General features: G+C 43.6%; 1 protein-coding gene across 1 annotated transcript in view; it reads right to left on the bottom strand.

Annotated features, from left to right (window-relative positions):
- PHF12 (PHD finger protein 12) overlaps positions 1–18,089 on the bottom strand; it is a 53,753-nt gene that overhangs the window by 17,766 nt on the left and 17,898 nt on the right. The window contains exons 3-6 of the mRNA XM_004605015.2: positions 13,078–13,150; positions 8,957–9,350; positions 5,957–6,077; positions 665–797 (exon numbers count right to left, since the gene is read on the bottom strand). Of these exons, the coding sequence (XP_004605072.2) occupies positions 665–797; positions 5,957–6,077; positions 8,957–9,350; positions 13,078–13,150 (721 nt within the window). The remainder of the gene's footprint in view (positions 1–664; positions 798–5,956; positions 6,078–8,956; positions 9,351–13,077; positions 13,151–18,089) is intronic.

The following is an 18,089-nucleotide window of genomic DNA, read 5'->3' as shown; positions in this document are numbered from 1 at the left end:
TCTGGCTCCTAAGTAACCTTTTAAACTTGGTAAGGCCACTGTAAGGAAGTGCCCTCATATGGAACCTTATGAGTGACTGTCTCGTTGCCAATAAGGAAATGTACTTAAACTCTTTTGAAAGGAGAGAGCAAATGACATCTCTGTTCTAGCCCCAGGAAGCAATTTGGAAAATGCAACTAAGATACTCAGGTTCAACAAATAATTGAATATCCAAAATACTGTTATTTATGTCAAATTTTCAATTCTCCAATGTTATGGTGCTCTAACTGCCAGTACTAATACCTGAGATATGACAATAAACATTTTAGAATTTTCTCAGTTTATCTCCTCAAAAATAATAGGCATGAAAATATGGAAGCAATTATCAGGACGACAGTTTATTTCCTTATAGTTGGGTCTAATCAACTCCCCTTTAAGGGCTGTAATGTAACGTAACTTGCTTAACTCACTGTGACAGAAATTCATGATGAAATACCAATGGTTTTAACTCTGCTCATATATCCACAACAGGGCATTGTGAGGGAAAAAAAGTGTAGCTGAGGTACAGCCAAACTATTGGAATGAAAGAGGATGGCCTGCAGAAAGTAACATCTGAAAGACTGTGTTCGGCCCCCCTCAGTCCACGCCCCGGCTGTACCCACTGAAGGAATGCCACTGTACATACCACCACATGTTCGATGTGATTCGGACACATCCATCTGCCCAGGGGCATGGCAGTGAGCGGTGGCTCGAGGCAGTCCATGTGGAACAGGAGGGGGCAATAGTCACACTGGATGAGAGGGGCAACACGGCAACTCCTGAGAAAAAGAAACGCAGGTCATTTGTGTCACAAGATGGGAAAGTTTCAACCAACCCTGCACTATGGAATGGCCTCCCCACCTGGAGCCTAACAACAATCTTCTTCCACATCTTCTTCCTGTAAAGATTCAGTCACGTTCAGATTAGGAAGATGGATCAAGTTGGGGATTACTACCAGGCCCTCCATAATTTTCATTGTCTTCTGGGACACACCAAGTGATGTACAGAGGTTACTTCTGGCTCTGCCCTCAGGAAATGCTCCTGGCAGTACTTGGGGGCTGTATATGATGTTGGAGATCAAACCTGGATTGGCCACATGCAATGGAAATGGCCTATCATGACCCCTCTATTATTTCTCTTTGGTGGAGGAAGCGGTGCTAGGGATTGAACCCAACGTCTCACATATGCAAGGCAAGTGCTCTATTGCTGAGCTGTATCTTGGTCTCTATTATTGTCTTCTAAGAGGAGTGGGTCTTACAGCAGAAGTTCAAGTTTATCTGGAAAATAGCTACAGTGGCTGTCAAGAGTAGGAATAATTAGTGTTGCCCACCAGGGGAATAAGACAGCCAACACTGTACTAGTCTTTCTGTCCCTTAAAGGAAAACTACTTTATTAAAAGCAAAATAAAACTAGTGAGATGGAGAGATAGTACAATGGGTAGGGTGCTTGCCTTACATATAGCAGATCCAGCTTTGACCCCCAGCACCCCAAATGGTCCATCAGTCCTCACCAAAAGTGACCTCTGACCAGAGCAAGGATTAAGCCCTGAGCACTACTGGGTGTAGCCTTAAAACAAACAAAAAATCATCTCTTGGGGCTGGAGCGATAGCACAGCGGGTAGGGCATTTGCCTTGCATGCGGCCGACCTGGGTTCGATTCCCAGCATCCCATATAGTCCCCTGAGCACCGCCAGGAGCGATTTTTGAGTGCATGAGCCAGGAGTAACCCCTGAGCATTGCTGGGTATGACGCAAAAAGGAAAAAAAATAAATCTCTTTCTGGAGATTATACTACATCAAAAACCTTTTTTGTTTTTGGGCCACACCTGGTGGTGCTCAGGGCTTACTCCTGCCTCTGCACTCAGAGATCATTCCTGGGGGGGCTCTTGGGACTGTATCAGATGCTAGAGATCGAACTGGAGTTGGTCTCATGCAAGGCAAATGCCCTACTACCCGTACTATCTCTCTAGTCCCAAGAAAAGATTTCCTTTACTGAAGCACACAGCAAACTAACAACCAGAGAGAGGTGTGCTAGAAAATGTAAGGTATTGAAGAAGTGCAATTTGAGGGAGGCAGCAGAAGCAAGTGCAAATCAGGATTCCTAACTATACTCCTTGAGTCCCTGGATGCTCTGTAGCCAGTCGGATCCTAACTGGGAATTCTGCTGCTCTACTATCTACTTCTCTATAGCTCTTGCTGTGAAACATTTAGGGGTGGTAGGGGCTAGGGGTTGGACAACATCCAGTGGTACTGGTATATTGGCAATACACCAATTATCAGTACATCAATGTTTTGTGGTTGTGCCAAAAATTGAAGTAGCTCTTTGCAAGGCAAGCACCTTACCTACTGGACTATCTTTCTGAACTTTTTTTTTCTTAATAGACTCAGCAGTGCCCTGGGGACCATGTGGTACTGAGGAGAGAACCCAGGGCTCCTATATGCACAATATGCATGCTAGGCCACTGAACTGTAATACTGTTCTCTTTGATTTTTGGCCACATCAGGGAGTACTTAGGGGTTACTCCTGGTTCTGAATTCAGTGATCACTCCTGGGGGCTTGGGGAACCATATGGGGTATTGGGAATTGAACCTGGGTCGACTGTGTGCAAACAAGGGCCCTACCTGCGGTAAATCTCTCTGGCCCCTGAACATAATTTTTGGATAGCCTTTTTATCCTACTCAATAGTCTAAGCCAGAAATCCAGCTTCGGTGAATGAAGCAGCTGGTTCCTGTTACTGAGGAGATCCTATCTGAAAGAAAATAGTAAAGACGGTTTCTTCACCGTGGCAGCCTACAGGTGTCAGGAAGTCATCCTATCTAATACACACTAGCTACCATAGATACTTTCATTTAAAAATTATTTTTGGTTTTGTAGCCACAACCAGTGAGACTCAGGGCTTACTCCTGACAGGCTTGATGTGACACAGGGGATTGATCTGAGGTCGGACATGTGCAAGGCACGCGCCTTTCCCACTGTACTATCTCTCTGGTCCCTATTTTAAATTTCTTAAGTGTTTGCTTTGAGAAACAAAGTTTAAGGGGCTAGAGAGATAGTTTAGCAGGTAAGGCTCTTGCCTTGCATAGGGCCAACCTGAATTTGATCCTGGGCATCCCATATGGTCTTCTGAGCACCACATCAAAAGTGATTCCTGAGTGCAGAGCCAGGAGTAACTATTTTATCTTTTTTTTTTTTTTAAGCTTTTTGGGCACACCCAGCAATGCTCAGGGGTTACTCCTGGCTCTGCACTCAGGAATTACTCCTGGCGGTGCTCGGGGGACCATATGGGATGCTGGGAATCGAACCCGGGTCAGCCACGTGTAAGGCAAACGCACTACCCATTGTGCTAACGCTCCAGCCCCGCCAGAAGTAACTATTAAGCATCACCAGGTGTGACCCCAAAATAAAAACAAACAAAGAGATAAAGTCTTAGCAGGAACATGAATGGAACTAGACGATAATATGCTGAATGAAGTCAGAATGAAAAGAGACGGGGAGAGAACAATCTCTGTCATATGTGGGATTAAAAATTACACAAGATGGGGCCGGATTGATAGCAGAGGGTAGGGCGTCTGCCTTGCATGCGGCTGACCTGGCTTCGATCCCCAGCATCCCATACGGTCTCCCTAGCACCGCCAGGAGTAGTTCCTGAGTGCATGAGCCAGGAGTAACCCCTGTGCATCGTCGGGTGTGACCCAAAAAGCTAAAAAAAAAACCCCAAAAAACAAAAAAACAAAAAACCCAAAAAACACAAGGTAGCAACAAAGAAAGATCCAAACCCAACATAACAGGGAAAGTGACCCATACAATTGAGTTGGGGTGTGTGGGTGGGGGGGACAGGAGAGGACAGTTAAAGAGAAGTTGGGATCATGGTGGGAGGGAGACAGATACAACAGTGATGAGTGTGGTATTGGACTTATGCCCATGAGAAACTATTATTAATAGTATTATAAACAAAACAAAAAAGATAAAGTAGAAAAGACACTCCCACAAGGGAGGGGAATGAGAGTCAAGAGTGGGGGGCAGGCAGGTGACCAATATTTTAAATGTTTATCTTTAGTGATTTAAAATATGATCAGCTGGACTCCACAGGCCCGGAACAAGTGTTACCTAGGAATGAAGCTGCTGAAAAACTCAGGTATGTGGGTTTTGTGACTGAAAATCCAGGCTCTCATGGAGTCAGGATGGGTGACCTCCCCCCAGTCCCCTGTTCTTCAGGGAGCCTGGCAGTCATGCCCATGAACGGCCTCTGGCACCATGTAAGCTCATTAACTGGCCATGATCCAGAGACTTATAAGTCATCATCATCATCCAGTTAAAAATTTAACTCCAGGGCTGGAGCCATTTTACAGCAGTTAGAGTGTTTGTCTTGCACGCAGCCGACCTGGGTTTGATCCCCAGCATCCCATATGGTCCCCAGCACCGCCAGGAGTAGTTCCTGAGTACAGAGCCAGGAATAACCCCTGTGAATTGGGGGGGTGTGACCCCCCCAAAAAAGAAAAAAAATTCCACTCCCACTGTATCACTCAATTCAAAATTTTAGAATTCCTAGAGCACGCGGTCGTGACATCTCAAACTCCACACCACTGATATACCAGGAGTAACACACCACATTGGATGGGATAGAAAGTAGAAGGCAACCAATCTCGATTAAGAAAATATTAGCAGGGGCTGGAGCAATAGTACAGTGGGTAGGATGTCTGCCTTGCTTGTGGCCAATCCGGGTTTGATTCCCGGCATCCCATGTGGTTCCCTGAGAACTTCGAGGAGTAATTCCTGAATGCAGAGCCAGGAGCATTGCTGGGTGTGACACAAAAAGCCAAAGAAGAAAGAAAATATTAAACTCTGATATAAGGGCTTAATGGCTCCATGGTGAGATACAACAATCTTCACAAAATTTCTTCTAAGGAAATCTTTTTTGATAATTTTTAGCGAATTATTCATAACAAGCAACACAAAATAAATTATTTAGGGCATGCTATTGGGGCACACTTGGGTGGTGGTTGGGAAAATTGGAAATAACGGTGGTGGGAAAGTGTAATGGTGGTGGGACTGGTGTTCAGATCATTGCAAACAACTTTATAAAAATAAAATAAAATTAAAAAAAAAATCATGATCTATCTTCTCCAAGAACGTCTCTCTGCTAGCAAGAGTTCTTCAGACCTGCTGGTCTAAATATTTTATGCTTTAAATCCAGTTCTCATTGTTCCAACTCCTTTCTCCTTTTTTTTTTTGTTTTGCTTTTCGGGTCACACCTGGCGATGCACAGGGGTTACTCCTGGCTCATGCACTCAGGAATTCCTCCTGGCGGTGCTCGGGGGACCATATGGGATGCTAGGAATCGAACCTGGGTCGGCTGCGTGTAAGGCAAACGCCCTACCTGCTGTGCTATTGCTCCAGCCCTGTTGCAACTTCTAAACACATAGCTTACAGGACTAGGGAGACAGTTTAAGAGCTGAGCACATGCCTTGCATGTGCATGATCAGGGTTTCATTCCTGTCACTGCATAGTCACCCCCACCAGTAGAAGTGACCCCATCCAGCCCCCAATACAGAGCCAGCAGTAACCCTTGGGTTCTATTACAGGGTGTGGTCCCCCAAATCAAAATAAAAATGAACAGAAAGCTTAAACTACTTCTGTTTTGTTAAGATTTTTAAGACTAGGGCACTGGTCTTGCACACAATTAACCTGTGTTCGATTCCCAGCACCCCATATGGTTCCAGAACCCTTCTAGGAGTAATCTCTAAGAAAAGAGAAATAAGCCCTGACCATAGACAGGGGTGGACTCAACACCCTACCTCCCCCTCAAGGAGATTTAAGTGCCAAATTAGTCACTTAGTTGCACATGTCAGAATATGGATTATCACAATTAAAATATATATTCTGGAAAGGTGATAAGAAAAGGGGAGTTTAAGAAAAATCTCACAACAGAAGAAAAATACCTGTTACATGTGAAGCAGACTTTGACCGGTAAGGGAACGAGACCATTGTGATCTAATTCATGTTGTGTCTTCTTAACATTTTTCCCTGTTGTTTCCTCCTTTCTTCTCCTCTTGCTAGAACCTAGAAAAGAAATTTGCAGTATTGAACTAGTCCCAGATGCAGGAATTTTTAGTCTGGGATATAGAAAACAATAGTCAAACAAAACAAACAGATCTTAATTTAAAAATATACACCCTGGTAAACAGGGATTATTTTTTCCTTTCCAGTTTTTGGGCCACACCTGTGGATGCTCAGGGATCACTCCTGGCAGGGCTTGTGGGAATATGTGGTATAGAACCTGGGCTAGCCACATAGAAGGCGAGCGCCCTTCCTGCTGTGCTCCTCTGGACTCAACATGGACATTCTGATGAAGCTGCCTAGGCTAACTTTATGTGTGAAAAAGAATGAGAAGGAAGGAAAAGGGATACTAAGACATAAGCTAGAACCATGGCCTATGGCAGAAATACATAAAAAAAGTTCTGTAAACAAAAATGGTTAGAAACTGATGTTAAATACTAGACAAACTGAAAAACATAAACACCCGGGTTAAAAGATAAACAGATTACTCCAGAGGTGGTTGAGAAAAAGATGTTATACAGTATTCTTATAGAAAATAAGCTTTGATTCCGGGCCAGAGCGATAGTATAGTGGGTAGGGAGTTTGCCTTGCTTGTGGCCGACCCAGGTTCAATCCCTAGCATCCCATATGGGTCCCCTGACTACCACCAGGAGTAACCCTTGAGCATCGCTGGGTATGGCACCTAAAACCAAACCAAACCAAAAATGTTTTGATTCCACAGCCTGGCAAGCTACCGAGAGTATCTCGCCCGAGTGACAGAGCCTGGCAAGCTCCCCGTGGCGTATTCGATATGCCAAAAATAGTAACAATAAGTCTCACAATGGAGACGTTACTGGTGCCCACTCGAGCAAATCGATGAGCAACGGGATGACAGTGATACAGTGATGTAGTTGATAGGCCAGTAGTGACCAGGCTTCTCAAGCCTGCTAATTTCACTTTTTCTCGAAAAGCATAAGGTCTAGTAAGATTTAAAAGCCTTACAGTATCAAGAAGAAACCATAAATTAATTTAAAAAAAAAACAAGCAGGGGCAGAGAGATAGTACAGCGAATAGTACAGCGTTTCCCTTGCATGCATCCAGACTGGGTTTGATCCCCGGTAACCCATATGGTCCCCCTGAAGTATGGCAGGAGTGATCCCTGAGTGGAGCTGGGCATGGCCCCCACACTACCCCACCCTCCAACAACCCATAAAACACATATACACACAAAAAAGCTGATTAAAAAAAAACAAGCAAAACAAACAAAAAAAGGTTAATTTGGTGATATTTATAAAATCTTAAGTATTTTTTTAATCCTAAAATTCTAATATTAGGAATTTATCTCTCATATACAGTTCTACAGATGACATAGTTATGAAGTTATTATTTGAAATATCATCTATATTAACAAAAGATTAAGAATCTAAATGTCCATTAATAGACAACTGGTTAAATGAATTACGGTATATTTATATAATGGAATATTTTATGAACCATTAAAAACCACAATGCCTGCATTAATATGGGAAATTCTCTAGCACACTGTGAAGTGATAAAGCAAGGTGTAGAAGACTGTAGTAGGTTCCCCTTATCTGTATGGGTTATGTTCTGAGCTTCCCAATTTATGCTTAATATGCCGAAGAGTACTGAGCTCAATACTTTTTTTAATCCTAGACATACACACCCGTGATAAAATGTAATTTATTAATTAGGAACAATAAGCGATTAACAGTTAACAACTAATTACAATATAATAACCATGACAAAATACTATTGTTATTCAACTGTGATCTCTCAAAATAACTTACTGTACATAGTATTTTCAGTTGCAGTTTACTGTGGGTAAGTAAAAGCATTGAAAATAAACGGTGGCAATTGGGGGTCAAGAAGAGAGCCAAAGGGTTAAAATGCGTGCCTGGTATGCTCAAGGCGCTGAGGCGAATTTGGACATTACATGTCACCCCACCTCCCTGCCCCAGTACTGCTGGGCCTGAACACTTGCACAGCAAGCTTATCACTGCTAGGCCAGGTATCTCAAGGGACCACATTGTGGAGCCCCTACCTCCCCAAACAAAAGCCCACCAGTAAGGAAAAAAGGAGGGTAGGTTGGGGGTGGGGAGAAGCCTTCTGTAGATGAATTAAGTTATTTCAGAGAAAAATAATGAGGGTCTACACTGGCTTTTACATGCAGAAAAATTTCTAGAAGGGATACAAAAGAACCAAGCAGTGGTTATATGTGTGAGGGGTTAAAACTGGAGGATAAAACCAGGCAAATGGCAGGCAGGGATGGAAGGGAAAATTTCCACAGTTAGTCTTTTATAAATTCTAATTTTTGAATTATGTATGTGATATTGCCAATTAAAAAAAAAAAAGGTTAGGGACCAGAGCGATAGCACAGCGGGTAGGGCGTTTGCCTTGTACGAGGCTGACCCAGGTTCGATCCCCGGCATCCCATATGGTCCCTGAAGCACTGCCAGGGGTAATTCCTGAGTGCAGAGCCGGGAGTAACCCCTGAGCATCGCTGGGTGTGACCCCCACAAAATAAATAAAAGGTTATGCTGCGAAGAGTGGAAAGTGGGAAACTGAGTAAGCACTGTAACAGCAAAAATCTCAAGGAACCGCTGAGATAGATGTGGCTTAATAGTAAATGTACTCCCTGCATGCATGAAACCTGGGTTTAATCCCAGTACCATCAACTTTGCCCTCACCACCCACCAAAACAAAAAACAACCAAAAGCCCACAACACAATCAGAACCTTTGGAGATGTCTCCAGGAAGAACCAAGAGTAAGAACCCGAGACAGTGGCCATACGAACGAGGGTCCCACATGTGGCACCGCCCTTTGGCTGGGCAATAATCCTTTGGGAAAGCCAGGTGGGAGGGAATATGATAGTTTGGCTAACCTGGTAGTGCAGTGGTACATGTCAGTTCATTGGGCAACTGAAATTGGGTGGGGTTCCGCTCCATGGCGGCAGCAATCAGCAGCTCAAAGGGCCGCTTTAGCTGGGGCTGCACATAGTCCGGCTCTGCCGCCACTGGCTCCTCATCCACGTCAATGATGTCCTCATCAACGTCATTCTGCTCAGAGGTGGGGGTCTCTGTGCTGGCATTTGATGTGGGTGTGCCAGGCCGGCTGGCTCTCCTCTCCAGGATCCGGGCGTGAGCAATGGCCTTGAGTTCAGTTTTGCTAGGTGGTCTGTCCAACAAGTCAGTGTCACTGCTGGGGGATGTAGTCCGTTTGCCAGATTTGTCCACCAGTCCATTGACATGTCCCAGCTCCTTTTTCTGCTCTCGTTTCTGTGCAAGTGAACAGGTGGACCCATCACATAAAGTACCACAAAAATAGAGATGAATGCTACAAAATTCTGGGACTGGGGCAAATGGTAGTGCACATGGTCTAGCACGAGTGAGGCCCTGAATTCAATCCCTGGCACTGCATGGCATCCTCTGCCCCATGCATGGCCAAGAATGGACCAGGGTCCCTAAGAACCATCAGTTGTGGCCCCTTATGAAAAAAAAGAAAAAGGAAAGAAAAATGTCCTTCTAGACCACTAATGAAATGCCAGAAGTCTCTGCCATCACAGACTCATCGACTGGGGACCCAGAACACTGCTATACAAAACTGGACCTGAAATAAAGCTGGCAAAAATGACTGCAGCAGGGAATTATGAAAAGCACGAACAGTTATAAACAGTGATATAAACTTCATAGAACTTACTATCACCCTATGGTACACAATAGCTCTATACAAAAATATAGGGGCAAAGTGATAAGTTTTAACAGTGAAGAAAAACTGAATAAGCTTAAGTGAGAACAGTGAGAATTGATGAAATCATTGTAATTTGGGGTACTGTGACCTTCTCAATAGTTTTAAAAATTCTACTTAAAATAAAGCCCACAGAAGTAAAGGTGAAAGTAAAACAGCCAAGTACTACTACTCCCTGGCTAAGCAGGTTGGGTACAGGTTTAGAAAGCAAACCCCAATTTAGGGAGGAAAGGTGGTATTCGAAGGACAGTCACCCAGCACTGTATCCAAGAACAGTGCCTTTCTTTCTTTTTGTGTATGTTTTTGGGTCATACCCTACCTGGTGGTGCTCAACACTTACTCCTGGTGATGGTCGGGGAACCGTATGTGTTGCCAGGGTCAGCTGCATACAAGACAAGCACTACCCGATGTGCTATCTCTCTGGCTCAAAGAACAGTGCCTTTCAACGCATCAAATTTAACTGCCTCTCAAAATAACACTTCTACAAAGGGAAAAAGACTAAGTGAATGACTGATACTGCATTTTCTTTTTTTCCCTTTTTGGGGCACACCTGGTGGTGCTCAGGGGTTATCACTGGCTCTGTACTCAGAAATTACTTCTGGTGGTGCTTGGGGACCATTTAGAATGCTGGGGATCTAACCCAGGTTGGCCATGCAAGGCAAAGCACCCTATCCACTGTACTATGGCTCCAGCCCCTGACAGGGTACTTTCTTTCAGGACTCCAAATAGTGATCAAATAAAGATTTAACATTGGTATCCAGTTAGAAGACCTGATCTTGCCCCAGTTCTGCCAATGATGCCTTATAATCTTGGGTGACTTAGGCTGAAGGGGCAAGAGTTTCTCTGAGAAGTGAGACTAGAAAAAACTCTTCCTTTCAGAATATGGTGAAGAGAAAGAGGGTCATGTAAATGAAAGGAATGGCTCTGTGTGGGAGGAAGATCTAGCTTACACTAGGAATAGGACCTTAACAGTGGTTGCTGAGACCCAGAGACGTTCTTTCTATTTTCTTTGCTCTTTTGGGGGCCACATTTGGCTTGATGCCTGGGCGACTAGGTGGTATTGGGGCTCAAATTCAGAGTTTCATGCATAGACAGAGGGCATGTGCTCCAGTTCTTTGGGCCATCTCCCTAGTGCAAGGATGTATCATTCCAACCATTTCATTGTAACCATAGAAGGCTAAAGGAGTGTAAAAGGTGGTAGCAATGAAAAAGTCAGGCTTGACACAAGCTGGTAAAGAGGTTCATGAGAGCACAGGAAAAGCTTACTGTCAGGAAAGATATAACTCCTAGCAAGTGATATTTCTAGCAAGCTCCTAGAAAGTGGAAAAGAGAAACAATTTTGGAATGAAACAATTTGATTCAAATTTTGAAACAATGATTTAAAATTTTCTGTCAATTCCTGTGGTTCCTTGATAAGGTTATTCTGTAATTACTTGTGAGTTTCAATTTCTTCCTTCCCTTTTTTTGGCTGGGGGAGGGGCAGGGTGTGGAGTAGGTTTGGTCCATAGCCAGGTCTGCTCAGGACTTACTCCTGGCTCTGGGCTTCGGGGTCAATCCTGGTGGAGTTCTGGGAATCAAACCTAGCTTGGTCACATTCAGCAAGCACTCTACCTGCTAGACTATTGCTCTGCCCCCCAATTTAGTTTCTAAAATGTAGTTCTTACCAATGGTACCATATGGATTATATATGGGATGGCATAGGCCAGTGTTGTGGCTCAGCTCTAGAGCATTTGCCTTACATGTTTGAGGTCCTGGGTTTGAACACTGGCACGGAAAATAAATCAATGGGACCGTATGAGTAAAATAGCTGGCATATGATAGACAGTAAAATGTTAGTTCCTCTTCTCCACCTTTCCCCACACCCGGCTTCTTTCTTCCTCAACTGTTCCGTACTTTCGGGCAGCAAGCCTCTAAAAGGCCTCCTGGCTGGCAGATGCCTAACTGGCTCTGCTCTAATCTAACTGAAGATTCACAAGAAAACATTCTGGGAGGTGCAAGGGCTGGAGGACAGCCTGGCACGTGAACTTTAGGAGAATAATCAAATGACAACTGTGGCTAGGTGACTTGGCCTTGGCTTTCTATTTATTTTTTTTGGTCACACCCAGTAGTGCTCAGCGTCAACCCTCACATGTTGTTCAGGGGATCATGTGGTCCTTGGGGACTTAAACCCAGGGCCCCTGCATGCAAAGCATGCACTCCAGTCCTTTGAGCCATCTCCTGGCCCTTGGCTTGCTTTTTAATAGGAACCCTAGTGAAAATGTCTACCTGTTTACCCTCTTCTTAAGGCTGAAAACTGTTACACACATAAACCACAATCTCTGAATCATCACATCCTGTTTCTGCAACCAAGGAAGTCATCATTCATTATGACATCATGTTTGGGGGCTAGGAAAAACAAGAGGTGATGTCACAGAAGAGGAAAAGTTGGTGCATTATTTTGTGTGTGGGGGAGTGTTAGGGGGTGATTTAGAATTCACACACAAATTCCAATCTATAGCCTATAATTTGAGTATTGGGTAACACATAATCTGGGTGGAAACACACCCACTTCCTTTTTTTGATAAGGAAGAAAAAATTTAGCTTTTACACCCTACAGAAGTTCTCAAAAAATAATGAACCAGGCTTTTCCCCATCTGAGAAGCCTGTATTCTCATGCACACATATTTAATTTTCTCTCTTCACATTTCTCTTAAGCGGATTTCTTTTAAATAAAACTATCTACTTCACTAAAAACCAAACCATAACTTCAAAGCCAAGATTGAATTATCAAAGCTGATGGGAGAGGCGCTAAAAAGCAGATCAGGCATCCTGGGGTACAAGCAGGCTATCTCCCCATCATTACCTCCAAGCCTCTAAATACCAGTGACTTATTTGTCTTGGAGTGAAGAAGATCCTTTTTCTATCAGCTAGAGAAGCCGTTTCCTTTAATTTTTTTTTTAAGCCACTTTTAAGCCATACTATAGTCGCCACAATCAGGCTACTTCTCAAGAGACCTGTATAGAGACCAGACGATTTCTGCCACTAGTAAACAAACATGGCTCAGTAAATCAATACATTTTTAGTCATTTCAGCAGTTCCTATGTGGATTTTAGGCCCTGACCCATTCTAAGTAACTATGGGGGGATAGGGGTGGGAGTAGGGTCTAGCTCTGGAGATGGAAGTAAAGCATAAAATGCTCTCAGGGCCACCATAATTCTCGAGTAACAGTGCTCTGCATCTGGCACGAGACGCAGAGTCTGCAGAAAGCAGCATCATTACCTTTCGGCGGACAGTGCACCGGTGACACATCCACTCCCCAGGAGGCAACATCTCTTCACTTAGTGGAGGGTTACTGCAGGGAAAAAGACAAGGGGAAGACTAAGCAACCAACCCTTCGAAGCAGCAGGAAAAAGGTTAGCTAGAACACATATCCTTCAACTACTATTTTGGCCAGTCCTGCATTTCTAGGAAATCCACCAAGATGCTTATTTGGCATCCTTTCCCTTCCCACATCTTAGAAAAAGAAGCCAAACCCTGAGCAATTAATACTGGGTTTACAAATATTAAATAAGTTTGGAATATTGAGAATCATTCTCATTTTTTATTTTCTAGGACCATGCTAATAAAATCACAGGGAGTCTTCCCTGTGATAAATTAAAGATGGTTGTAAACTCCGTGCTACTTTTCCCATCTAGATGTGGTCTATTCTCTTTCTCTCACTCTCCTCCTTCTCTCCCTCAGCTTTTTGGTCCGTACCTGGCAGTACTTAAGAATTATCCCTAGCTCTGCACTCAGAAATCACTCCTGGCAGTGCTCGGGAGACCATATGGAATGCCGGGGATGGAACCTAGGTTGGCTGTGTGCAAGACAAGTGCCTGACCCACTACACTATCTCTATAGCTCCTATTTTCTTTCCCTTGAGTTGGAACTTGTCCTGTGATTTGTTCTGACCAATGGGACACAATTGAGGTGACAACATTATAATTTCTAAGGACATGGCCTTTAAGACGCCTGCAGATTCCACTTTAGTGAGCTTAGAACGGTCCTTTTCTAAGATCTGCCCTGGGTTTGATCCCTAGAACTAGAAAAATTAAGGCCAGCACCAGTTACTAGAGGCAACTGAGCCATCTCGGAGCATGTCAGCTTGGATGAATTCCAAATGACTGAAATGTACCAAGCAACATATCAAGCAGAAAAAACACCTAGCTGGGGCAAGTCAATTCTCAGGCGCATGAGAGATTAAAACAACAACAACAACAACAAAAAAAAACCTAGTTTTAATTCAGTGAGTTTTGGAGCAGTCTGTTGTGTCCCCACAGATGAGTGACCAGAGTTCCTGCACTCTTCCCAGATTACTCAGATATCCGGAAGGTCTTGCTACCCAGGTCTCTTTTGGCATTTCTTATGGTTTCTCTGTGTGACAGTTCTCTTTCTTCTTTCATTAGAGGATTAGGATAATCGCTTCCTTTTTTTTGCCTTTTGACAGTATGAAAGTTATACACATGTTGTCACTCAACAAGTCAATTCTAAACGAAAATTTGAGCTGTGTAGGACTGATCCTCCAGATCACTGAATTCCATTAAGGTCACTTCAAGAGCCACATGAGACCATTAAATCCTTGGGAGGGTCACTTTATATCTATACAGTAGTGATTCCCAAAGTGTAGTCCCCAACCCAGCTGCATCATCTAGGAATCAGAAATAGAACTTCCAGGAAACTCAGGGGGGTTCTGATTCTGTTCAACACAAACAACTGAAAATTAATGCTATACAGATGCCTGATTTATGCTTAAAACTTCCCTAGATAGCTGGGAGATTGCTCAAAAGGCTGGAGTGCATAGTATGAGGGAGGTCTGGGTTAGATTCCTAGCATCACACGGTTCTCAGAGCACTACCAAGAGCAAATCACTGGAGTTCTGTTGCAGCCTCAAAACAAGGGGTAAGGAGGAGAAAAAAATAAAACAAACCCCTAAATTAGGTCCCAATTGGAACCTACTTAGATACTAGGAACAACAAGAAGGATTTTTTTTTTTTAAATGAGAAGTAATCTCGGGATAATGTGGAGGATAACTAACACTGGTGGTAGGGGTAATACTACAGTACTACAGTACTACATTGCAAGTATAAAACAGTAATACTATTGTAAGCCTCAATAAATAATGGCCCCTGAATACTACTAGGTGTGGAGTTTCCCTGCCCCCACCCCCCCAATAAAAGAATGTGGAAAATATTTCTTTTAAAAAAGTCTTGGGGCTGGAGCAATAGCACAGCGGGTAGGGCATTTGCCTTGCACGTGGCCAATCCGGGTTTGATTCCCAGCATCCCATATGGTCCCCTGAGCACTGTCGGGGTAATTCCTGAGTGCAGAGCTAGGAGTAACCCCTGTGCAATGCCAGGTGTGACCCAAAAAGTTAAAAAAAAAAAAAGTCTTGAGGATTGAGTATGTAAGAACTTTAAGTTCCAAGACTTAATGCTAAGCTGTTTTATTCTACTCTGTTTTTTGTTTGTTTGTTTTATTCTACTCTAAACACCAGCTAGATAGGCCAATTTTCCTAGCTCATGCTTCCTTGGAGCCCCAGAGCACATGTGTTAGGATATCCACCATTCCTCTCAGCAAGACCCTTACCAAGAGGCAAAAAAACTAAAGGTACTGTGGGATGTTGGGACATGTCTTCAAGCTCTGAAGCACTATAGGGGAATTATAGTCTTCCCTAACTCCTTCTCTCCAATGTATTTCTGCATTGGCCACAGCCAAACTAATGAAACACGTGCATGTGATTTGCAAAAGCCTATGACTCTGCTATGCTTCAACAACTGTCATATTAAAATTAATCCTGAAAAGGTTGTCACTTCTGATTCTGGTTTCCATTATTTCTTTTCATCTGCCTGCTGGTTTTGAACCAAGATACCATACATCGAATGTGTAAAGCACAGAAAGACAAAAGCAAAGTGATATGCGCTCACATCTTTACCAAGATGTGAACAGTCTCCTGGTCACCCTTAATAATTTTCTCACTCTTTTCCCAAGCAGAATGCTTTATTTTATTCTTTTCCCAAGCAGAATGCTTTATTTTATTCTTTTATTTTTATTTTTTGCTTTCTTGGTCACATCTGGCAGTGCTCAGGGGACCATATGGGATGCTGGGAATGGAACTTGGGTTGGTTGCATGGAAGGCAAACACCCTACCCGCTGTACTATTGCTCTGGCCCCTCTTATTTTTTTCTTAACAAGGAGCAACACCCAGTGGTGCTATGTACTTTGGGGCAAGGAGGGAGGGAGCAATATGGGGCCAGGGATCAGACTCTAGGTTTCAGGAATGCTAGACATGTGCTGTACCGCTGGAGTCATCCCTGACCCCAAAATAATTTAAACAGCCTAATCATGGTCACTCTCCAATTTGTCTTTCAATATTTCCCTTATACCATCCAGTACTGAATAAAGTTCAAGTCTTTCGAGACTGGTATTTCAGTTAGACTCCTCTAGCCTGGGGCTAAAGAGATAGTACAGAGATTAAAGACATATATAGATTCCATTTGATCGCCAGCACCACATAAAAAAGGACATATATATATATACTCGATTTGATCCTCAGCACCACACAAAGTCCCCTAAGTCCCACCAGAAAGGATCCCTGAGCTCAGAACCAGGAGTAAGCCACGAGCACTGCCAGGTGTGGCCCCAAAACAAAACAAAAACCTGCATCTCTCTTTCCTTCACTGCTGGAAATGGAACCAGCACTCACACAGCAGGGCAAGTTTCTACCACTGAGCTACAATCCTGGCATTGTGCATCCTGAAATAAATCTGACAATGTGGTGGTGTGAGAGAAGGTACATCTAAGGAAGGATGATCAGGAAAGGTCAGTCTAAGTTTCTGGAAAATGGTCATCATAGTATAGGTGCAACACAGGAACCTTGCATCAGAGAGCTTTCTCATGCTTCCTCTTCGCTTCTAGCAATTCCTTTCAAACTATTTAGAAGGCATCTTTTCAACTCAAATACCTAGGGGAAATGGATTCATGAAATAGCTGCAGGAAAGATAGACTGGTATTGAAGTAATATGCTCAGAAACCAATTTCAAAAGAGACTATTTTGCACACAGACTAGTTTTGCTCCATGTTAGAAGTACTGCCAACAGTGAAAAGATTCCAGGGAGAAAGGAGAGAGCACCCTCAGGGAACTCATGTACATATTCAGAGACTCCCCCAATTTCACCAACTAGCTTAAAGGCCCTCAACTTAAAGCTCCACCAGCTGCCCATTTAATTCAAATATCATTAGAATGGTGTTCCCTTAAATTTAGAAGACAATTTTGAACAACTATGTATTACGTTAAATGTTTTAATGTAATGTTTTAAAAATAATACAACAGATCACCCTTTTGTTTTATTTTTGGATGATACCCAGTGGTGCTGAGGGGCTGTGCTTCGAGGATCATGTGGTACTAGAGACTGAAGTCAGGCCTCCTGCAAGCAAACCTGAGCTCACTGAGCTACCTCTCTGGCTCAGGTCAGTCTCTAAATCATGACATATCTGCCAGGAGAAACAAGGCTCTGCCCAAGCTGTTGCATTCATTTATCAATGAAGATCATCTGTTGCAGGTTACTGTTTAGAAAAGAAAATCATTAAAAGATGGGGCTGGAGTGATAGTACGCGGGTAGGGCGTTTGCCTTGCAAGTGGCTGACCCAGGTTCGATTCCCAGCATCCCATATGGCCCCCTGAGCACCGCCAGGGGTAATTCCTGAGTGCATGAGCCAGAAGTAACCTCTGTGCATCACCGGGTGTGACAAAAAAAAAAAAAAAAAAAAAAGCTAACGTCAGACAATGGGGCTGGAGGGACAGTACAGCGGGCAGGGTGCTTGCCTTGCACATGACTGACCCAGGTTTAATCCCCAGCACTATTAGAAGTAATTGTGCTCAGGGCTTACTCTTGGCTCTGCACTCAGGAATCACTCCTGGTGGGGCTTGGAGAACTCAATCAGTGCCAGGAATTGAACCCAGGTTGACTACATGCCAGGCAAACACCCTTCCCGATGTTCTAATGCTCTGAGTCAACTAGGACTAATTTTTGAGTGCAGAACCAGGAGTAACCCCTAAGCGTCTCTGGATATAGCCACCCCCCACTCTTTTTAAAGTCAGAGAACAATGAAATTACTAAATTTCCATTGCTCAGTAGTGAAAAACACTATTAAAAAACCAATGCTGGGGAGACAGAGAAGGAGGAGAAAGAGAGGAAGAGGAAGAGAGAGAGGGAGGGGAAGGAGAGGGAGTGAGCACACTGCAGCTAAGGCAA

The sequence above is a fragment of the Sorex araneus genome, chromosome 3 (assembly GCF_027595985.1).
Source record: "Sorex araneus isolate mSorAra2 chromosome 3, mSorAra2.pri, whole genome shotgun sequence".
Classification (NCBI taxonomy): Eukaryota; Metazoa; Chordata; class Mammalia; order Eulipotyphla; family Soricidae; genus Sorex; species Sorex araneus.
The sequence above is the reverse complement of the archived record's forward strand: the minus strand, read 5'-3'. Positions and strand labels throughout refer to the sequence as shown.